Source organism: Panthera pardus, unplaced genomic scaffold, assembly GCF_024362965.1.
Source record: "Panthera pardus isolate Hobbes unplaced genomic scaffold, ASM2436296v1 HiC_scaffold_1, whole genome shotgun sequence".
Lineage (NCBI taxonomy): Eukaryota > Metazoa > Chordata > Mammalia > Carnivora > Felidae > Panthera > Panthera pardus.
In genome coordinates this window covers 77,117,455-77,142,592 of record NW_026526654.1, presented here as the reverse complement: position 1 = coordinate 77,142,592, position 25,138 = coordinate 77,117,455, and the positions used below count along the sequence as shown (strand labels likewise).

Genomic DNA, 25,138 nt, shown 5'->3' with positions numbered 1-25,138 from the left:
TTTTAGACTGCAGGATGGTGATGACTAATTCTAGATTACCAAAGTTAAAAGACTGCACCATTTTGGAAGGTAGCATCAGGTCACAGAAAATTAAAACTCATTTTGAACTTAATTCTCATTAACACAGTAAGTGAAATGTAACTGTAACCGGAAAACTCAGCCTCAAAACCTGCAGCTTGAGTTTGATTATCCTTGTGAGTAAGCATCGAACAGGGCCTACATCCCTGGCAAGAATGACTTGGTTGATAATCTTCAGTTTGAAAGCTCTTTTACCTTCATTTCCATTTTGGTTTGGGGAAATTAACTTAACCCCAAACAATGTATCAAAATCAATATCACTACAACTGTAGGAAGGTATAAAATGACGCACAAAAATAATCAAGAACTATGTGAGGCCTATGATCTTGGTAATGATATTTTAGCATATGAGGTTTTTTTAAAGTTTTTGGAAGGCCAGTTAAGATAAGGACTATGTCAGTGTCATCTTTAAAATTCTAAATCTGGGGCACCTGGGTGGCTCAGTTGGTTAACTGTCAGACTTTGGCTCAGGTCATGATACAGTTCACGAGTTCGAGCCTCACTCACATCGGGCTCTCTGCTGTCAGCACAGAGCCCACTTCAAATCCTCTGTCCCCCCCTCTCTCTGCTCCCCCCCTGCTTGTGCTCACTTTCTCTCTCTCTCAAAAAATAAATAAATAAACTTAAAAAAACAAAGAAATCTCTCTTTTAAAAAAATTCTAAGTCTGGTAATGCCTATAATAGAATAAATAACAAATTTTATTTTATTTATTTTTTTTTTAATTTTTTTTTTAACGTTTATTTATTTTTGAGACAGAGACAGAGCATGAACGGGGGAGGGGCAGAGAGAGAGGGAGACACAGAATCGGAAGCAGGCTCCAGGCTCTGAGCCATCAGCCCAGAGCCGGACGCGGGGCTCAAACTCACGGACCGCGAGATAGTGACCTGAGTTGAAGTCGCACGCTTAACCCACTGAGCCACCCAGGTGCCCCAAAATAACAAATTTTAAAGGACAAAGTAACTAAGACCTTTTGCAGGATATAGCAGATACCATTGTATAAAAGATGTAAAGATCTATCTCGGTTATTCTGAAAATTTTTAAAAATTATTAAAGAAATATCCCTGTCTCTTAGTTTTCTGAGGTGAATTTATTCTTATAGGTCCTATGCTAAGAAGTAAGTTGGCTTTAGTGAACTCCTCTTTGAAATAACTCAAAATTATTTTTATATGAATACTTTTTGAAAATTACATTATTTGCAAAATTTGTATCTTAAGTTGATTTGCTTTATTTTTGCTTTTTTATTCCATCTCTAAATTATGGATAATTATATTTTCTTTTTTTTTTTTATTTTTTTTTTATTTTTTTTTTTTTCTCAACGTTTTTTATTTATTTTTGGGACAGAGAGAGACAGAGCATGAACGGGGGAGGGGCAGAGAGAGAGGGAGACACAGAATCGGAAACAGGCTCCAGGCTCCGAGCCATCAGCCCAGAGCCTGACGCGGGGCTCGAACTCACGGACCGGACCGCGAGATCGTGACCTGGCTGAAGTCGGACGCTTAACCGACTGCGCCACCCAGGCGCCCCGATAATTATATTTTCTTAATGCTTATTAGGACTCTCAAACATACTTAAAATATAATTTGTTAGATTTTAAAATATGTCTTGTAAGCACAAAACTAGATTGTTCTGTTTGACATAGATCTTAATAACACTATCTGATTATTTATTGTATTAAGTATTGGGATATTAATTTTACCTCATAGGTTTGGGTTTACTATTTCTCTTTAAATATTGTTCCTATAATTCAGTTAAATATGAATGTAGACAGAGGCAGCCAAGTGTGGGAACTTCTCATCTGAAGAGCTCAATGTCTTACAGAAATAATGAACTGATTTTTGTTTTTAGTTTCAAGTTTTTATTTAAATTCCATTTAGTTAACATACAGTGTAATACTAGTTTCAAGAGTAGAATTTAGTGATTCATGCACCCAGTGCTCATCACAAGTTTTGTTTTGTTTTGTTTTGTTTAAATAAAAATGTGTATATATGTATTTTGGTTACTTTATCTTTTTTCTGTTAGGGTATAACAGTTTCTGAACACAAAATTTTTACAAGGTGGTAGCATGCTTAAAACTTATAAATATCTAGTAATGAAACCCTTTTCTCAAAATTATAGACTTTCATAGGTGGACAGTATGTTAAATATCTTGTTCAAATATTCTTTTCATAGATAAAGAAACTAAGTGAAAAAAGTAATACAGCTTGTTCAAATTATAAAGATACGAAGATTCTCTGACCCCAGATACTTACAGTGGCAATTGGGTGTAACGGTGGGGTCAATAGTTTGCCATTTTAAGAAATAGCCTAGTACTACTTTTGTCTTAGAAATTGAGCCTACTATCTAAAATGATTTATACATGATGAAGCTGGGGAGTGAGTAGGTCAGAGAGGAAGCTTTAACAGCTCCTGCTTAAACCTAAACTCTTTCTGTGGCCCATGAGTTGTGAGATAATTCCATTTATAAAATGGAATTTAAATGTATAATGCTAGGCTCAGATCTCTGTATCTAAATACATATTTAACAAGTTACTTCCATGCTTATAATTCATTATTGTTCCTCAGCCCTGTCCAAAATGATTAGCCACTAGTCACAGGTGGCTATGGAATTCTTATAATGTGGCTATGAATTGAGATGTGCTCTAAGGCTTAATACATATTGGATTTCGTGTCCGTATCTGGCTCTGAACCCTTCCTACAATTTTGGTTTTGTAGGGGCTGGGGTTAGCTTCCTATGCGTATCTGTAATCAATACAAGTCAAACTTTCATGGCCCATCTTGAGTCATGTCCTTTCATTACAATGTTTATATTCATCTCTCCTTATTTATATCTCATTATTTCCCTCCCTCTTTTAAAAACTCATATAGGTTCTTGGGGTGCCTGGGTGGCTCAGTTGGTTAAGCTTCTGACTTCAACTCAGGTCATATCGCATGGTTCGTGGGTTCGAGCTCTGCGTTGGGCTCTGTGCTGACAGCTCAGAGCCTGGAGTCTGCTTCAGATTTTTGTGTTTCCCACTCTCTCTTCTCCCCCACCCCCTGCCCCTTGTGTTCTGTCTATCAAAAATAAATAAACATTAAAAAAAAGAACATGTATTTATGCCTGTCTCGACAATTGATTCTTGAAATAATAGTTCCACCTAGCATCTATGTTTCTCATTCCAACTATGTAGCAGAGTGTGGGCACATAAATGGTTCTTAATAAGTACATGCTGGGTTGAGTTTCTAAATATGTTTTTTTAATTAAAAAACTCATACTTGAATATGTTATAGTTTTCAAAACACTTTCACATATAGAGCCTTCTTTGATCTTCCTAGCAAGTTTATTAGGTAGGCAAGGCCATTATTATCCTCATCGTTAGAAGATTAAATACAGACTTAAAAAGGACAATATAAAATTGTAGATTTTTGGGGATAAATATTATTTTCTTTGCAATGAGGTTTCTTATTTTTGGGGTGAGACGGTTTTAACTAATCTTCATCATGGAAGAGTGTGGCCTGATCTTTCCCAAGCCTGTCTACAGTTATTTTTAATCTGTTTGTAACCAGAATTTTAGAGATGTGGTCCACTGGGCTGTAGGGCCACACCAGGGCTTTTTTGGGCAGACTGGTGTGAAAACTTCTCGTATGCATACAAAACCACTGAATGTTCTTTGGTATTTTCAAATTCCTAGGATTTGCAAAGAAATTTTTGTCCCATGTGTCTGCTCCATCTGATTAGTAGTGCATGTCTGTAGTGCAGTGTTCAGAAAATCCTGAGGCACTGTTCAGTTTCAACAACAAAGTGTCTGGTTTAAACACAATTATAGGCGTGAAGGAGAGGGGTTCTTAAACCCTGTATTTATCATTTTAGTAACGGTAGGTTAGTTTTAATTTCAAGGCAATACCTTTTTGATAAACATTCCTAATATACATAAGTCAGTTTTCTATCTTTATCTCCTTTTTCTTCTTTCTCATTTCTGAGCAGAAGGTCAGAAAAGCGCCTATACTGGATATCATGGTCTTTTTCTAATCAGAAGGGATCATCTCTGGCTCGTAATTAATTCCCTTTCCCCATCCTCAACTTTCATAATAATGGCTAAGTACAACTAGGCTCTCAACTAACTTTTATGGTTTCTCCATAGATATTGTACCTTACTGTAGGCTGAACTGAACGTTTCATTCAGAACTTAGCATATTAATTTAAACAGGAAATTAAATCAGTAATATAAAATTATATTCTTATTAAGTATAGTCTCATTGGACTATACTCATGCAAGAATAGGTATACACAGGCTAAAGCCTAAACTACAGTGAACAGCCATATGTCCATTATTTATATATAATTCAGTTATCCATTCTTAAATTTAACAAATGTTTGAATATTGGCAGTGTGTCAGGCATTGTGCTGATTGCTAGGAATATAACAGTGAAAAAGATGTGTAAGAATCCAACACTCACAGAGACTGCTAAATTTTAGTGGAAAAAATTAGAAAATGTTTTAGAATTCTGTTTTTTTCTTTATTTGGTTAACTTCTTGTCATTTTTTTTTTTGTTATTTGAAAAAATAAGTTTAAAGAAAAATTCATTAGTAAATGACAAAGAGCCACATTTCTAATGAAGACTTTTCCTTTATCACACTTCATTTTGAAGTTGAGACCCAGGCTCAGACATTATTTTTTTTATTGCCTTACTTTCTAAGTTTTTTAAAATTAATGACATAAGAGTCAAATGTTTATACACCATAAGTTTGCTAAGGATGTACAGTGTAAGGGTATTTCAAACAGAGTAATTCTTGGATTTCCTAATTAATCTTTCCTTCTGTCAATACTGGTTTGTTTTTGTCTTTATCCATAATAAACAAAATTTGAAAACTGAAGAATTAAAGAGTTTAGAAGTTTCAGAATGACTAGAGGACCCTTAGAAGAGAGTTTCATTTGATTTTGACAGAATTGACATTTTTTGCATTCTTTGTATATCTATATTTTTAAATTATGATTTAAATTATTTATTAAATGAAATTCAAATTCTTCATCTTTCAGATCTTGACAGAGCAAGTATGTACTCAAGTTGTACACAAACCACATCCAGAGCCAGATTCTACAGTGAAAATTCAGAATCCAAGTGAGCAAATAGCAATTTAAAAAAAAAAATATATATATATATATATATATATATATATATACATGCTATACCTACAGCATAGGATATATATATATATATATATATATATATATATATATATATATATATATATATATATCCCTGTGACTTATCTACTGTGTAACTGGAAGTATGTAATTCTTAATTCCTTTCACATATTTTGTTTGCCCATCTCCCTACCTCCCTCTCATTTGACAACCAGCAGTTCTGAGTGTATTTGTGGGGTTTTTTGGTTTGTTTGTTTGTTTGTTTGTTTAGATTCCACATGTAAGTCAAATCATATGGTATTTGACTTTCTCCCTCTAACTTATTTCTCTTAGCATAGTACTCTCTATGTCCATGCATATTGTTGCAAAAGGCAAGATCTCATTTTACAACTAATATCCTAGTGTGTGTAAATACCACATCTTCTTTAGCTGTTTACCTGCCGATGGACACTTAGGTTGCGTCCATATCTTGGCTATTATAAATTATGTTGCACTGAACATAGAGATGCATATATCTTTTAGATTTAGTTTTTTTGTTTGCTTTGGGTCAATACCCAGTAGTGGAATTACTGAATCATAATGGTAATTCTATTTTTAATTGTTGTTTCATTGTTGAACTGTTTTTCACCAACAGTGCAGGAGAGTTCCCTTTCTCCTTTTCCCTTTTCTCCTAATCATTATGGTGTTTACCATAGTTCATAATACTTCTAACTCACCTACCATAGGGCTAAGCTGAAAATGAGTAAAGGTTTTTGAGTGGAAGATATGCAGTTGTAAATCTTGACTTTTTTGTGTGCGTATTCACAGTGATTCTTAAGGTGGTGGCAACTTTGTTAAAAAACTCTACACCAAGTGCCGAACTGATGGAAGTTCGTCGTTTATTTTTATCTGACATGATAAAACTTTTCAGTAACAGTCGTGAAAATAGAAGGTAAGCAATTTCAACACTATAACAAAGCTTTATTCCATAATTATTTTCTCTCCTTTATTTTTAGTCTCTTTCAAAAAGTTTTTCAAAACTTTCCCATATTGCTAAATACTTGTAATTCTCCGAAAAGGCATTTTATGTTTCTTTGATCTAATGTACATTCATTATACTTACTTTTATATTTTTATTTGATCATGTGGGTATTATATTTTAATTGTGGATATGAGTACACATATTGAAGATGCACCATTCCTTCTGGTGATACCTGTGTGTTGTAATTGTGTTGGAGTTGCTCATATTCATCTCTGCTTTTCTCAGTTTCTGTCCGATAACTGATTATTGTGATGCATTTTTAAGTTAGTTAAGACATGGGGTACAGTCTAAGGCTGTGGGTGCTTCCTGAGTCTTTAACAAATATGTATTGAATGTCTGGTATGTATCAAACACTGTGCTGCACACAGATTGTCTTAGTGTTCAGTCTTGGCACAATTTAATGGGGCAGATAACAAGAAAAGAGTGATTAATACGTAATGTATTAAGTGCATTGTGAGTGCTACAGGTGATGAGGAAGTAGAGAAACGATAACTAAATCTGACTGGGAGAGTTAGGAAACCAATTTGAAATGATAATTTGGATTTTTCCAGGTAGAAAAATGGGAGAAAATCATTCCAGGTATAGAATATAGAATGTGCAGAATGACTGTGCATCTTGCTTTACCTAGGTCAGATCATATTTTCACTCTTTATCTAAATTTAAAAATAGTAAATTCTAATATAATTCAGGTATTTTTAATGAGGTGGGTTTTTTGTTTTGTTTTGTTTTTTTAACCCACTAGATGCTTATTGCAGTGTTCAGTGTGGCAGGATTGGATGTTTTCTCTTGGCTATATCAATCCTAAAAATTCTGAGGAACAGAAGATTACCGAGATGGTCTACAATATCTTCCGGATTCTGTTGTATCATGCAATAAAATATGAATGGGGAGGATGGAGAGTCTGGGTTGATACACTGTCAATAGCTCATTCCAAGGTAAGGAGATGTAGCATTTCATATCATCAGGGTTTCAGCTGTGGATTCAATGGCTATAAACACGCATCTGGTGCCATCTTGTGGGCATTTTACATTATGGCCGATTCCTTTATCTCCACTTTCTTTACTGTTTTTGGTTTTATTTTCTCTCTAGTCTGTAACACTGTTAGAGCTTGAAATATTTTATAGATCATTTCATTGAAACCCCATGTTTATGAACTAGCGATTCTAGACCCCAGATGTAACCCCACATACGTTTTATAGCTCGAGTCTGAGCCAATAGTTCTTTTACCTTAAACATGTCTACTGGTTCTTAAAAGAATATTTCATGAAATACATGCTGAAAAATACTTTCTTAAAAGTAATGAGAAATTGCCTTTATTTCCCAGTGAATCATGAATAAGGGTTTAAGTTTAGTGGCATTTTTAATTGCATTATCTTTCCTTTTTAATTCTAAGAATCTATATATCTGTATTTTAAATGTTACCTGATCTTTGGTGAGAGAAAGTAGTGAGTTAAAGTGCACATTTATGTACACATTAGATTCTGGAAAAATCAGAGTCAAGATTTCTCATTATGTGGTGTCCTAGAAAAAGCGTGGGTTTCAGAAGTTTGGCTTTTAATCCAGTCTGTGCCACAATTCAGTTTTGTGACTTCAGGAAATTTGTATAGTCCTTTTGTGCAGGGGTTAGAAAAATGTTCTTTTTAATGTTTTTTAACCTGTACAGATAGTAAATATTTTAGGTCTTGGGGGCTGTACAGCCAGCCTCTGAAGCAGCTATTTAACTCTGCCATGTGGTGTGAAAATAGCCATAGGAAAAGTGTAAAAAATGAACATGGCTGTGTTCTTGTAAAACTTTACTTACTAAAACAGGTGATAAGCACATTTGATTCATGGGCTATACTTTGCCATTTTCCACTTTTAGGACTTGATTTCCTCTTCTGTAAAATAAAGGAATTTTTGTATCAACATAATCTCCAAAGGAAGATCCCTCTCAACCTAAAATCCTGTTGTCATTTAGGTCAATATCATATGTGCCTATGAGGAAAGATTTTGAACTTTATTATTTTCAATTTTAGAAGAGTTTTTACTTCTGTTAAAACTTAAATTTTATAATGTATTGGCACCTTTTATCATTAACAAATTTTAAAATACTACCTGATAAGAAAAAACATTTCATGTTTTATGAAAAAATATATTTCATAATTATTCTTAAACAAGCCATGCAAAGTAACTGATTAGTCTATATAAACATAAATTTGTGATGTTTTAACAGTTTAAAAATGTACATATTTATAAATATGTGTGATTTTTAAAAATCTCAATTGGAAGTAGGCACACATGAATAATAGATGGTGAAAACTGATATGGTAATACTTTGGATATTATATATATTATTAGCCAATTTTCTGTGTTAGCTGAACTCAAATACGTAGGAATTCAACTGGCATATTAGGTTAGAGTAACATTGAAATACTCAACCTAAAAGAAAAGATTACTTCACTTAAAACTTTAATGTTGCTAGTTTACTTAACTGTTTTTGGACATTGTATATATATAACACACACACATACACACACATGTATATAAAATAAGTCATATGTAACTATTTTTGATGATTACTTCCAATTACTTAATGAAACTTATCTTAAGATTAATATGTGCTACATTTGAAATCTTAATTTTGATACCATTTTCGCTATTAACATAACTTTACTTGTATTTTTTTCTCCTTGGTATGTATATGAAATGCCTTAATGTTTTCTTTGCTTATTCCTAAGGTCACTTACGAAGCACATAAAGAATACCTAGCCAAAATGTATGAAGAATATCAGAGACAAGAGGAGGAAAACATTAAAAAGGGAAAAAAGGGGAATGTGAGCACCATCTCTGGTCTTTCGTCACAGGCAACAGGAGCGAAAGGTGGAATGGAAATCCGAGAGATGGAAGATCTCTCACAAAGCCAGAGCCCGGAAAGTGAGACAGATTACCCTGTCAGCACAGACACTAGAGACTTGCTCATGTCGACAAAAGTGTCAGATGGTATTCTTGGAAATTCAGATAGACCGGGAGGTGGTGTACATGTGGAAGTGCATGATCTTTTGGTTGATATAAAAGCAGAGAAAGTGGAAGCCACCGAAGTAAAGCTTGATGATATGGATTTATCACCGGAGACGTTAGTAGGTGGAGAGAATGGTGCCCTTGTGGAGGTTGAATCTTTATTGGATAATGTATATAGTGCTGCTGTTGAGAAACTCCAGAACAATGTACATGGAAGTGTTGGTATCATTAAAAAAAATGAAGAAAAGGATAATGGTCCATTGATAACACTAGCAGATGAGAAGGATGAACTTCCGAATAGTAGTACGTCATTTCTCTTCGATAAAATACCTAAACAGGAGGAGAAACTTCTTCCTGAACTTTCTAGCAATCACATTATTCCAAATATTCAGGACACACAAGTACATCTTGGTGTTAGTGATGACCTTGGATTGCTTGCTCATATGACTGGTAGTGTAGACTTAAGCTGTACATCAAGTATCATAGAAGAAAAAGAGTTCAAAATCCATACAACATCCGATGGAATGAGCAGTATTTCTGAAAGAGACTTAGCGTCATCCTCTAAAGGGTTAGAGTATGCTGAAATGACTGCTACCACTCTGGAAACCGAGTCATCTGGTAGCAAAATTGTACCAAATATTGATGCAGGAAGTATAATTTCAGATACTGAGAGATCTGACGATGGCAAAGAATCAGGAAAGGAAATTCGAAAAATCCAGACCACTGCTACAACGCAAGTGAGTTATCCTACGTGAGTTCTAAAAATGCATTGGACAGATCCTGAGTTGTTAGCGCTACGGTAGAGTAATTTCCGAACAGTTACATCATGTTTATACTTAATTATGGCATTATAGTAACTTCGGGAATCACTTGTTATGGTAGTATATATACAAAAGAAATTTAAAATATCTGAATTATATTTCCAACTCCACCACACTGTGTCTGTGTACCTTTGTTGGGCCTCTCTGGGCCTGAATTTCCTTATACAGTACAAGTGTTTGTACCAGATTAAAATATGACCTGGAAGGGCTCTACCCGTTCCAGTATTTTGTGACTCTGTGACTAAATTTACACATTTTGTACTCAAGATCTTCATTCTGAATACTCGATTAATTTTAACCTTTTAAGCTTCAGGCCCAACCCCGTTCTGTGGATTATAGCAAAGAGGACTTGGAGCCCAGATTGAACTGATAAATGAAATGAAAGGGAAGGGAAAAGGGAACTGTTATTTATCAAGTGCCTACTATGTTCCAGGCACTGTGCTATATGTTTTCAGATTTAATCCTCACAACCACCCTGTGAGGTAGGTAGTATGGCTGAGAAAATTTGGACTTACTAGCAGTGAAAATTTTCTTTACAACGATGTGGCTAGGAGTCGTGGTTATGAGAAAATTAAAGATTCTTAGGCCTAGTGGTGAGGAAATGTTAGTGCTGCATTTCTGGCCTCACCAGAGTAAAGCTAAAAATAGATGATGTTTTCTGATAGGAATTTTAATTGTGGAGCTTTGAGTTTTAAGACCACTTCCTTATTTTCCAGGCTAAATTACCTTATGATTAAGAATTGAAGAATACTTTTACCATTAGTGATTTGGGTTTTTGGTTGTTCTCTGGGTTTTCCACTCACTGTTTCATATCATCAAAGATAAGGTTAACGTGTTTCCATTAGAATTGTATTATAAAGAGTAAACCATACGTTTCTGGTGTCTTTGTACTCTAATAACAATCCTTACATATTCCGTGTGGGGAAGAAACCACAACAAACAAACAAAACATGTATTCTGTGTGTGGGAAAGCTATTTTTATTTTTTCTCTGTTAACTGCCAGTTTCTATTTTTGTGGCGGTTGTACTACCATGGTAATTGGAAGGGAGTGGGGATATTGAATTAGGTGAAGATTTAAATGAAAGGAAAGCATAGTGCATTGTTTACTGAGCATAATAATCGCTAGGCTTGCCTGGTTTTCAGAGGTTGTAGGTATTTTTCTGGTTTTCTAACTTGTCAAATGAATGTACTATTTTTCGAAATTGAAGTATTGTGAGTAAATAGACTTTTGAGTTAATTTCAATCTGTTCAAGTAATATTTTTTAATCTTGTGTTTCTAAGTATAGTTAGTTGATGACATATATCCCGTATACTTCAATTTTAATTATATGCTCACTTTTGTAAGGGACACATGTGTCTGTATGAAGACTCCATAAACAAGGGTAAAGAGGACTTGGTTTTCAATGTGAACCCTGGTGTTAGACTTGAGGTATTTGATGTCCTTGCCTGGTTTTTGAAACAGAAAAATAAAAGTAATAATAGTAGCCTCTTTAGCTCAAAAAGGTTTCTGTCTATGGAATCACCAGATGAATAATATGTGTAAAATAGATTAACCTATCAAAGTTACATGCAGGAGCTCTCCTCACTCACTTGACTATACTTACTGTTTTCTTTTTGAAATCATGCATTTCTTTGGCAGTCTACAGAAGTTCACCTTTTCTTTCTCTAGGCTGTTCAGGGTCGGTCTATTACACAACAAGACAGAGACCTCCGAGTTGACCTAGGATTTCGAGGCATGCCGATGACTGAGGAACAGAGGCGCCAGTTCAGCCCAGGTCCACGCACCACAATGTTTCGTATTCCTGAGTTTAAATGGTCTCCAATGCACCAGCGACTTCTCACCGATTTACTGTTTGCATTAGAAACAGATGTACATGTTTGGAGGAGGTAGAAATATTTCTTTTCTTAAGACAACTTTCACTTAAGAAAATGACTATTTTAAATTACTGATCCATAGTGAATTATATCATTGAAAATCTCACAAATTGAACTTATTAAAAATAATCCAACATGGGGCACCTGGGGGTGGCTCAGTTGGCTAAGTGTCCAACTCTTGATGTCAGCTCAGGTCATGATCTCCCGGTAGGATTCAGCCCCACGACATCAGGCTCCTTGCTGACAACGTAGGGCCTGCTTGGGGTTCTCTCTCCGTCTGTCTCTCTCCCTCTCTTTGCCCCTTCCCCGCTTGCGCTCGCTTTCTCGCTCAAAATTAATAAACTTAAAAAATAATCTAACACTAAAACTTTGTATGGAAACATGAGTATTTTCATAAAGGTAAGGTTATAAAGCCTAGGGCTCAAATCAACAGGTATCCAAGAACTTAGGACAATTAAAAAGTAAAATTTTGAAACCTGGCATTGCCTATTCTATGTATAAAAGAGATTTAACAACAACAAAAAGGTTAAATTTTGGTTCAAAGCTGCTTCCACATTTTTTGTTCTTTTTCTGTTAAAATTAATACCATATACTAACTTTATTCTGGGTAATAAAATTATAACATAGTGTTAAAATTTAAAATCACCTATGACATCTGTTTTTAGAGCCTTTGCCCTTGAAGTCGTTAGTATCAGTTCATATATAATCACCTAAAGAAAACAGTCTGCATAAATTAAATCATCACCCTGCTTCACTTTCAGTTGATTTTCTAATAGCAAATATTTGACAAATTAAGCAGTTACAAGAGTGCGTGCGCATAATTTAGGAAGTTGGTGGCTGGAACAGCGTACCCTACTGTCATTGACTTAAACAATCAATGGCGTGATGTTCTCTGGACTCCAGGAGACTTCTCTGCTTCTCCTAATTTTCCTTCTAAGATTCAAGGTGGCTGATTCAGCTCCTAGCACCACTAAAACATTGGAAACTTGCCCAGACTGGAAGGCAGGGTCTCTTCTTCTTCGTCCTTCATCCCCTTGTTCCTCCTCTCCCCTTTTTCCCTCTTCCTTTTCCTCTTTTTTCTTTTCCCCGTTTTCTTCTCCTTCTCTATCGCTTCCTCTTTCTCCTCCTCCTCCTCCTCCTCCTCCTCCTCCTCCTCCTCCTCCTTCTCCTCCTCCTCTGCTACTTTTTCCCTGTCACGTTCCTTACCCTCCTTTCTTCTTTTCTAAAAGAAGCCCTCAGGAAATCTTCCTCTCACCTCTCACATGCCAGAAGGCAATCACCAGCAAAAGGGAATGGGATTGTAATGACTGGCCTATATAGAGCAATACTGGTTAATAACCTCATAGCTGAGGTAAAGCCAACCTTTCCTGTACTTGATCTAGCTCAGCAATAGAACAAAATCTAGATTGTGTTAGCAGGGAAGAAGGAATAACTGTTATGGAGAACAGTCGATGTCTGCTATAGAAAGCTTTTACTTCTAATTTTATTTGACCAGTTTGTCCTTAGTCTACTCATGTGATAGAAACAATGGTCTTTCCATTGTTAGTGTTGTTCTATGCTAAATTACCTGGGTGTGATAAATAAGGAAACTGGAACACAGTGAAACACATTACTGTTAGCATGACATCAACGGAGATATATAGCGTAACTTCCTAATTATATTAGTAGTCCTCAAATGAGTGGTACTCAACTTCCCTTCCTTTAACATAAGATGGTTACATAACATCCACACAGATACCACATGTCTCTGTTTTCACGCGCTCTCGTAAAATTCCCCAAACAGAATTTTACTTAATTTTTTAAAAGCACTTATTTTTAGGATCAGGTCATACAGCTTGACATCTAAAAGATCGTAGATGATAGTTTACAATTCTGATGAGTGAGAATCATTGACTTAAAATCGATTATGGAATAACCTCTTTTTTCCCATTAGAAAACAGTTCATATTCCTGACAGACATCAAACTAAAGCAGTGTATGTTTTTGGGTATCTACATTGCATGTTTTGTATGGGAAACTGCACTGATGACCTTTAAGGTCTTTTACCTTTTTTAATTCAGTAAGTCCTTGAATTTTTACTTATTCATTTATATTTCCCCATCATGTCACTTCTGTGACTAGCATTACACATTTTCAGTATGGCTGGTCACAGGTGGGGCTCCAGTCTGGTGATAAAACAAACAGAAATTACCTGAAAGGTAAACTTGGAGTTAACTATCCAATTGTTCTAAATTACCTAAGGATAGTAAATAAGGAAAACTTATTACAACACAAAATAACAAGCTTTTGTGAAAATACTTTTTAGGCTAAATTCATTGACCTAATATAATTTGTCTTGAATCTAGCTAATGTACTGTATTTTTAAAGCAGAAACCCAGTAACCAATTAATACACTAGGATACAAAGAAACCCTGCCGAGATGAATGTTGTTTTTGTAATATGGTATCTCAATTATAAATTGTTTTCTTTTCTAATAATTCCATTTTAAATTTGCCTAGCTCTTCAATAATTTTTACTTTATAAATGTTACAAGTAGCATTAAGCTAAGAAAATGTTCACTTGTGTTTTGTTTTTGTGCTATTTTAGCCATTCCACAAAGTCTGTAATGGATTTTGTCAATAGCAATGAAAATATTATTTTTGTACATAACACAATTCACCTCATTTCCCAAATGGTAGACAACATCATCATTGCTTGTGGAGGAATTTTACCTTTGCTCTCTGCTGCTACATCACCAACTGTAAGTACTTTGCTTCCATCTAGTGGTGTATTTTATAATTACCTGACAAGAGCATGTCCACAGTATTCTCTGCTCTAAACATAAGGATTTTAACAAGACATGTTCACCTAAGGAAACTTTTTCCCTTTTCTTTCTGTTTCATCAGTGTCGTGTTTCAGTTATGTGTGTTTATGAAAATACTAATCTGGCAATTTTGATGAGTAATTTGAAGAAGAGCCGTAACTATAAGTGACTTAACGTTATTTTCTATATACTGCCTATCTTTTCAAATATATAGTAAACTTAAAATTTTTATTCTGTAACTCTTGAAGTTCTAAATACAAATACATGGTTATTGTGTAAGTAAGTAGAGTCATAAATCTAAATTTAGAAAAAAACATTATTAGTAATGCAGAATCTTACGTGAATTACTTGGAATATTATTTATAAACAATATTATTTTAAACTGTATATGGGAGTTTTATATTCCTGTTCTCTGAGATGTAATCTTGAAGCCAGAAATTTGCTTTCAAAAGGGAACCAAATTAATGAATTCTTATTTAAAACTCAGGTACCTCAGATAGAAAAAATATAAATAACATACCATTTTTAAGCTATCTGAACAATTTCATAACCCTTAAAAACCTCAAAAAAAATTTTATAGACATATGGACTCTAATAGCATTTGCATCTCACTTTATCTACTAGTTCAGCATTTTATTTAAAAATATATATAGCTGTTTTTCATATATATATATATATATATATGAAACACATATATATATATATGAAACATATAAAACATTGAAATGTATTAATAAGTTTGAAAGGCATTTAATTATATATATTTAAAATATACGTCAATGTTAACTTCATATTTTAATTGTAATGTTAAAAATCTCTAATTTCTATTAAAAAACCACATTCCATAGCTACTTGCTCACATAGGAAAGAATGTAGAACTCTGCCTCTCATATTGCCTGTGTTCCTGCCACCATATTGGAAACTAATCCATAGCTGGAAAAGTATGCTCTTTCCACAGAGAAACGTGTTTTTTGTTGTTGTTAAGATGTCTTTTACTTGGTGCGGCAGTGTTTCCAAATTAATCTCTGGCTTTATTTCATCATTAACCAGCTTTTCCTACATGATTCCTTTTCTCTCTGTAGTTTTGTCAATAGCGTCACCTCCCCCCCCCCCCCCCCCCCCCCACAAAGGAACATTGAAAGTTAAATATTGGCAGCAAAAGCTTGTATCCTCAACATCTCTCCCCCCTCACCGGCACATACACTTTGATTTCATTCATGAATTTATTCAAGAAGTCTACAAAGGCAAACACGCTAGTTCAAGAGGGAGTGCAGAACAGTTCATCATTATTAGAGCCTTAATTGAATTAGCAAGTAAGCAAGGAAATGGAGCCAGGAAGAAAAATAATTGATGGCATGTGAGGGATGTGGATATCCTGTGAGATTAATGTACCATCTCTTCTCTTTAATCTCTGATTTCCTCTGGTGATTTATACAAAATTCTGGTAAATTGGGAGTCATATATGATTTTCTAAATGTATTCTAATATTGAGGCAGGAAGAGTTTTTTTTTCCCCCTTCTACACATTCAAAGCTGAATATATCAGTATTTTCTCCTGGCATTTTTTTAATCATATAAAATGCTTTAATGTTTTCTAAGCAGTCATTTTTTGTCAAGAAATTTTAAAAGGTTGTATTGAAATTCATTTTATAATATTTTAAAATTTTGTGCAGAACTGGAAATGATCTCTATATAAAATTAATAGTAGGTATTAAAATTTGTATAGGTTTGAAGTTTGCCTGTTTTTATTTTATAATGAATATATAATAAAGATATTGACATTTTGATAATTTCAAATTAATTCAAATTAATAATTTCAAAATTATTACCTTTGTAGTTTGGATCACTATATTTTGCACTTTGAAACTACTTATTGCTTAGACTGTTCATAACAGATTTAGGAAGTCATTCAATTGTAGAAATTTTTCTTCATTGTCTATTTCTCTATCTTTCCGTCAGTTTGGTCCATTAACTGATTGTACCTATGCCTGGTTATACACCATAGCTGATTTTATGTTCTTTAAATAAATTGCTTCCTTAAAAGATCCATCCAGAACCTTTTCTCTCACTTGATGCTAGTAGGACTCTGGTGCTGACTGCTGGGTATTGTTTTCTCTTACTTGATTGTGTAATATTCCTGGTAAAAATTGTAATGTAGTAGAGGGGGAGAGTTTGGAAAGAAGAGATTGAATGAAGAATAAAATTAGAACTGGATAGGGAGGTTTTTGGCTTAGATTTAAATGTAAAACTCCAAAAGAGAATTTTGGAAAGAATAAGTGAAAGAAGAAACATTGGCAGTATACAGATTAGCAAAGGGAGACATTGTTATGTAGATGCCATTATAATTATAATTAATTTCAGTCCTAGATATATAAAGAGAGAAACGTTTGAAACTGGTGTTTAAGTGATCTCATGATTTTGTTTAGGTTGGTGTGATTTTAAAATGCATATATGCATAAATGAATGAATAAATATGAGTAATGGTGGATGGCTGTGGCTAGCAAACTTTTTCTCTATGGGTCAGATGATAAATATTTTTAGTTTTGTGAGCTATATGGTATCTGTCTCAACTTCTCAACTCTGCTAGTGTTGTGCAAAAGACAGTTATATAAAGTTATATAAAGGAATAGGTACGGGTTTGTCTCAAGAAAAATTTATTTATAAAAAAAGGCAGTGGGACAGATTTACTTGTGTGTCATAGTTTACTGACTGCTGACTTAGAGCATAATCCTTACATAAAATTCATAAGTTTAACACAGTATAATGTTTCTGTATGAAAACTTTATTACTGACCATTGAAAATTCAGTAATTAGAGCTTAAGATAAACTCACCCTTTTCTATTAAATAAGAACTTAAATCTGACTTACTCAATATTTTTTAAAGTTTAATTTTTAGAACAGTTTCACTGTATGTTGTGGTCCTTATGTTCTATTAGAAGATATATAATTTTCACACTCAGCCATACTAACTTTTTCTAGCATTTGACGTATCTAATGTTGAAATTGTATTTAATTTTGAGAGGGTAAGTAGAATGCTAAGTATTCTTCTTTTTTTATTTTACCAAGGTCAACAGTAACACTAGTTGTAATTATTTCTACTAACAATGAACATGTGGACACAGAAATTAAATATACAAATATGAGATACTTAAATACACAAATATGAGGTACTCTCAAATATGAGATATAACAATAAATATATGTTACCTTTACGTTAAAAACTATAAAAGACTGGTAAAAGCAATCAAAGATGGTCTAAATAAATGGAGACTATACCATGTTTATGGGTTGGAGACTCAGCGTAACAGGGGTAACACTTGTCCCCAAATTGGTATTTAGACGTATCGCAGTTACTATCAAGATCCCACCAATTTTTTTGTAGATACAAAGACTATTTTTTACTTATTTATTTTTTTACAAATACTGTTTTTTAAAAAAATTCACATGGAATAGTTAAAACAATTTTGAAAGACTCATTATATATTAAATACAGTAGCCAAGACTGTGTAGTATCTTAGACATAGTTCAGTGGAACAGAACAAAAACACAGAGAGAAACATCCAACATGCACAATTTTTTTTCCTCAGTCAAGGAAGGATAGCTTTTTCAAAAACAGGTTAATGCTAAGTTTTATTTGTCATTCTCCATTGAAATAAATCATGGTACAAAGTTCAACTCAGGAATATGTGTTTCCCATTTCTCACATAAAGATGGGTGTCAGGATAACAATGGAAACTTCTTATTTTCATCGAACAGACTTGTTTCCCACCATTAGTGAGATTCAGACACAATCTGAAATTAAGATTTGATATAAGATATATGGATTTTGGCATAAAATAAATCTGTATTTTAACCTGGGTTCTACCACTTCCTAGATAGGAACACATTCTCAATCTCTTATTTATGAAAATGTGTTAATTATACTTATCTAACAGGGGGTTTGTGGAAATTAGGGTAAGTAATATGTGTAAAGCTCAATAGTTGGGGAATGCTCCTAATGTTTCCTTCATTTAGTTGTTTTTGGAACTATTCAGAATTGTATCATGATAGAATAATTTTCTCATTTATAAAATAATCCTGTCATATTCAGAATCCTAAAATAGGATATTTGAGACAAATTTATTCATGATGTGCGATTTATTTTGATGGCCAAAGATTAACATGATATAGTCTTTTTGTCTGCTATCCCACTAGGATTAGCATAGTGGTGGTCTGTTTTCTGCCCTGCGATCTTATAGGAATATACTATTTCACACTTAGGATAACAGTTGTGTATTGCTGTTGCAGTATCATCACGTAAGAAAAGTTGAGCTGTTTAGATAAATCTTACTTGTAAGCAAATATTTTAGTAGAAACTTTAAGGAAAAAGTATACTTAAATCATATTTATATTACAGTGAACACCTTGAGCTTAATATTCATTGAAGAAGCAGGACTTTTGGAATTTCAGTTTTGCCTAGGTTAACTATGTGGCATAAAAATAAATCACGAAAATAGTTTCAAATCTCTAAATTAGATCAGTGGTTTTAACTTCAATAGTCACAGTAAAAATGTAAACCTCTTTTAGTATGTAGTTTGATCAATCTTTGGTTTTGGAAAAGGGCATTATTTTTGTTGTTGTTGATTTTTTAGAGTTAATGTTTCTATGACTAGTCAATTGAATCTTCTCTTTCATTCTCTATACATTGTTCAAGTTGGTCACGAATGAAAAAAAGGAGTTGTAGAAAAAAGAGAAGCAAAGAACATGGATCAATTACAAATTGCATAATCACTTCGTGATTTTCAGTTGATTGTTTTGGTCAGCCCTCCAGAACACTGAATGTTTAGAATTTAATTCAGTGGCTTGTATGGTTTCATTTTCTCTGTTAAGGAAAATAACAGAGACTGATATTTCTGGCTTTCCAGTTTCATAATCATGAAAAAAGAAGAGTATTTTCTGTCAAAAAATGATAAGGTCTTGAATTTAGTTTATATTTAATTACCATTATGAAAATGTGTGGAAAAATTAGTAATTTTTCTTTTGTTTATCTCATACGTTAGTATTTTCAGAAGGCTTATATGCATTTTCCTATACAGTGTAACATGAAAATTGTGTATTTGAAATTTATGCTCACATATATTTGCTGTCAAAAATCAGAGAATAGGAACGGTTGATGACTTTTATTCTGAAACTTAATTCTAGCCAAACTTTTGAATATATTGAATATAATTCTTAGTTAATATTCTGAAACTTAGTGTACTATGTAATTAGCTTAGTTCACATGCAGGCCTCATTAGTGTATCTATCAGTTCTTTTCTAGCAAGGGAAAGTGGTTTTTAAGTTATAATCACTACAGTGTTTTATTCTTTAACTCCTGGAGATTTAGATCTATAGGAAAAACTCCAAATATTTAAAAAAAAAACCAAATTATAACATGATTCCTTAATGAAAATTCTGGAAAGTTGTTATAAATAGTTTATTTACTTAAATCATTGCTGCCTAAACCAGTACTGAGGTTAGGGCTTTTACAGAAATACCATATTAGTTTATTTATTAAAATACCTTCTTAGGCATCACCTGGGAAAATATATTTATTTTATAAAATAGAGTATGCATAATTTCTAGTATATGAACTGTACATATATATATTCATATATACTCATATATATGAATATATATATATATATATTACTTGGGCAGAGTTACTCTAATGAAAAAAATAAATATTAGTCTAAATATTTGATATTTAATCTTAATCATATGTAATTTATAAAAGAAATATCTCTTCTGAGAACTTTGCTTTTAATAAAATAATCAAATATAATTTTTAAATATATTATTTTGTGTTTCAATTTTACATTGTATTTTCATTTAATTTTAATAATTTCCTTTTCTTGTACTTTTTTGATCTGTTGTCTGTTTTGTCTAATGCATGTCCAGGGTTCTAAGGTTAGTATTACTTCAGTAATTTTCAGGTTTTCAGTTTTAAGTTTTATTTTTGCTTATTTATGAAATTTTTGACTTGGTTGTATTTTGAGTTTCCATACCATCTTTAATATTAGACATATCTTTGGTATATTTAAAAGATTCATTAAAAGGATTTTTTTCTATGCATTGATTAACTACTATCTTATGACCCACAATAACCTTTAGACTAAACTATTATAATGAAAACAAATTTCAGTCATATGTACAATCAGATGCTAATTGGTTCCATTGAAAGGAGATTAGATGGAATATATGTTATTTTAAGATTCAATAATAATCATGTGAGTGATCTTTATTATTAAATATATGTTATAATGTTTTTATAACATTTCATCAAAGTCACTAATTATATAGATTTAATAAGAACTCCCTTTCTGGTTATTTGTGTTAAGAATGCTTTTTATTTTAAGATTTTACTTGGTTAGGTCAAAAATATAATTTTGCAAATTACATGGATGATAAAATTTTGTTTATAATTTCTGTATGTAATTCAGTCTTAAAAATGAAAGCATGTTTTGAAAGCTAGGCTTAGTAGACCAGGAAAGCATGAAAATAAGACCATTAACTAATAATAATGAGTTAGATTTATTATAATTTCAGTAATTCAAAATGATGAATTTCTTTGAGAATCCATCTATAGATGTCCTAGAATCCTAATATTTTTGAAAATTTATTTAGAATATTTGATAGACCTGAGCAATGGCCAGATCTTCCATTCCATAATGAAACACATTAACTGAGATTTAAAATGGGTCTTATGTGAAATTATTACTTTTTTTGTTTTGCTTTTATTATAAACTATTGTATTGTGATCTCAGATTTTTAATTCCTGCTGTGAAATAATACTGTATATCAATGAAGTGCTAGGAAATACGGGATCTGTATTTAGGAAATCCAAGTAATCAATTATTTCTTTACACCGTGGATACTGAGTTGGCACAATGTAAATCAAGTTGAAAACAAATTTTTGTCTATTTTCTAGCTCATTTTAGAGAGAATGGTTTTAGAACTATTTTGCTGTTAAATGGAAGGAAGAAAGGTTGTTACATTTTATATTCCATTTAGAATCAACTTCAGTTATGTAGTGCTTGCAGTAGTCACCTATCATTTTTATTACCCATCTTGTGCACAAGAAGTGTTTTAAGAGGTTTTTTTTTTTTTTTTTTTCCAATCAGTGTTTCCTGCTGACATTTCCATTTTAATGTGAGCAGGAATATGTTTAGGTAGAATGATGGGCATAAACAATGTCCAAATGGAACATTAAATAGGAGTAGATACCTATAATATATGCTTACCTTGTAGTTGAATTTATCATCTGGTGAAGAAATAAGGTTAATCAATGTGGTTAGTGTGCCCATTTTCAGAAAAATTAAGCAGTAGTATTTTTTACTTGTAAAGCCCTTCTTTTCTCTGTCCCCTTGTGGCACTGAGAAAATGAGGCCTAGTTATAATGAACCTTAATAATCAAAATGTTATATAATACAGAATGAAACGTAAAATACAGTATGTTGCTGTTGCTTACAAAATACACAGTTAACACATCTCGAAGTAGTACTTCGTAACATTCCCTTTGAAAGCAGGAAATTATATTTTATCATAGTATGTTAGTGAAAGTATAGTTGTACCTAACTAGGATTCTACTGATTCTTCTCGTTGTTAATGTCTTATGGGCTACAAATTAATATCTGTAGAGGAATTAATAACTTTATTGATTATTTTTACCCTAGAATTTCATTGTATGTATGAGATACCCAGTGGCTTAGTTTATTCTGAAATGGGTAGGAAATTGTCATATGTTCTCATCTGACACTTGTCTCATTTTGAGGCCCACTGGAGCTGCCATACATCTTTCCTATTACTTATCTTACATTTATAGCAAAAAGAAATTAAAGCATATCTTTTTATAAACAGGAGTGAAGATTTTAGGAAAGTATCAATTTTATATCTTTGTTAATAAAATAAGACAAAAGTAGTAGAAATATAGATGTGTAATCATTTTTAAGTATCTTTATGGAATGATCTTAAGTTTGGAATATAGTTTTCTCAAGTAATGACATTTAAGTTTAACCTTGATTTAAAAAATGAACTTTTCCTTTATTTAAGGATAATTCACAGGCAAACTAATTAAATTTGATAACCAGCTCTTCTGATATATAGAATTAGTTTATAATTTATAATTTATTTTGTTTACAAAATGTACTAAATGTGCTGAACTGCTTATATATACTATGTGTGAATATGTATTGTATTTCCAAATTTTAAACAAGACTTAAATCTTCTACTTTTTTAAAGACGGAATTGGAAAATATTGAAGTGACACAAGGCATGTCAGCTGAGACAGCAGTAACTTTCCTCAGCCGATTGATGGCTATGGTTGACGTACTTGTATTTGCCAGCTCTCTAAATTTTAGTGAGATTGAAGCGGAAAAAAACATGTCTTCTGGAGGCTTAATGAGACAGTGCCTAAGGCTAGGTAAGTCTGTTAAGAATAACGGTGCGTGTTAAATAATTACCTACACATTACTTTTCTGATGTTCTGTGGTACATAAAGTATTGATGATACAAGTTAATGATTATGGAGTAGAGATATCACCTTGTAATTCCTAAAAATTGCTAAATTAAAATTATGGTATCTTCACATTGGAGATTTCATGAAATTGATCATCTTTAATAGATTATAATTTGAAATGAAGTCAAATATATTATGAGTTGTTTCAAAATCAATAGGACTATAACATTTTTCATTGAAATGATTGTAACGTGAATCCATTTAGGACTTGCTTTGGTAAACTAATACAAAGGTAGTTGTCCTGATCCACAAATATGTCAGAAGACCAGTGACATAATTCGTACACACAGAATGCCAGTTGATAACACTGACTGTGCCAATATCACTATTTCTCAGAGTGAGCAGTTAACACTAATAAACATTACTATAGCTATGCTGTTCATTTACTATCCTGTGTAGCAAAGAAAATTTAGCACTGAGAACTCTTAGTAAATGTGGTTCAACTCCTTACATCCATTCTTACATGTCTTACCTTTCTCAGGGAGGAAATTTATTTATACTACTTAGTCTTTACAAGGGACCAGAAAGCTATTGTTTTTATATTTGCCTTAAAGCATGAATAGGACACAAGAAAGTAAGGCATTAGATAGGAAGGAAATTTCTGATGGATGCTTTTATTAACCATAATTTTAGAAATTGTATAAAAATTGGGGCAGCTGGGTGGCTCAGTCGGTTGAGCATCCAACTCTTGGTTTTGGCTCAGGTCATGATCCCAGGGTCATGGGATTGAGCCCCATGTCCAGCTCTGCACTGAGCATGGAACCTGCTAGAGATTCTCTTTCTCTCCCTCTGCCCTTCTCCCCAGCTTGTAATCTCTGTCTCTCTAAAATAAAAAATAAAAAATAAATAATAAAATAAAATATAAACACAATACAATAAATCTATATGTGTGTAGTTTCAGGGGATACATTTTTTCTGATCCAGGGTAGGAATAATAACTTGCTTTAAGAATGATGGAATGAAACCTACTTTTTTGTTTGTTTTGCATTTTTTAAAGATGGGCAGTCTAAGTGGAATCATTTCATAATCATTATAATGGAGAGATTGACCACACTGAGCTCTTTCTGACCCGTAACAGGTGTGGGATAATTTACTGTGGCCACCATGGACATATCCATTGATATTTAACAATAGCTGACAGAATTAACCTTGTGAGAAAGAGAAATTTTTTTAAATACCTAAGTATCTTAAAACCAGCATTTATTTGGTTATTCTGAACTTTTATATCTGAATATATTTCAAACCTTTACTACTAATTTCATTTTTATTCCAGTATTTGCAAGCGGAGTTGTTTTTTGGTCACCCATAGGAAAGTTTAAGTGATTAATAATGAAGCAAACAGTTATAAATCAATATGTGCTGTCTAGTTCTAAGCACTTTATACATATATTAATTCATTTAATCCTCACAGCTAAGGAAGCTAGCATATTTGAAGTCATTTTACATATGAGGAAGCTGAGGCAGACATAGTCTAAGCAGCTGGCCCAAGATCACACAGCTCACAGGTGGCAGAGCCAGGAGTCAAATTCAAATGGTTGGAGTCCATGAATACGACTGCTTAAAATACGTAAATAAGTAAAAAGCTCGTACTCAACGAATACTTACTGAGAAGGCCGCACATGTTCCCACCGCGCAGAAAGGTGGATATTGGGCCTCGGTTCTGCCTCTACTGAGGTAGCCTATCACTGCCTGAAGCGGGAGCTGTGCTCAGTGGAGTCTCCAAGTAGTCATGTTACAGGAGAAGTCCTGTCAGTAAAAACAGTTTATCCAATGTGAACATGAAGTTTCAAAAAATCTGTACTGATTTGTGAAATTCAGAATTTTAAAGGATGGGGGGGATAGACTAAGGAAGGGATAAATTGGGAGCGTCAGTAATCTTGTTTCTG

General features: G+C 33.0%; 1 protein-coding gene across 9 annotated transcripts in view; it reads left to right on the top strand.

Annotated features, from left to right (window-relative positions):
* NBEA (neurobeachin) overlaps positions 1-25,138 on the top strand; it is a 678,493-nt gene that overhangs the window by 197,271 nt on the left and 456,084 nt on the right. For 7 of the 9 annotated variants that reach the window (XM_053900309.1, XM_053900303.1, XM_053900292.1 and 4 more), the window contains exons 19-25: positions 5,094-5,175; positions 6,009-6,132; positions 6,965-7,157; positions 8,940-9,956; positions 11,710-11,927; positions 14,501-14,654; positions 22,976-23,156. In XM_053900309.1, the coding sequence (XP_053756284.1) occupies positions 5,094-5,175; positions 6,009-6,132; positions 6,965-7,157; positions 8,940-9,956; positions 11,710-11,927; positions 14,501-14,654; positions 22,976-23,156 (1,969 nt within the window). Of the gene's footprint in view, positions 1-5,093; positions 5,176-6,008; positions 6,133-6,964; positions 7,158-8,939; positions 9,957-11,709; positions 11,928-14,500; positions 14,655-22,952; positions 23,157-25,138 lie in introns of all 9 variants that reach the window. The other 2 variants (XM_053900307.1, XM_053900318.1) reach the window with 1 other exon arrangement.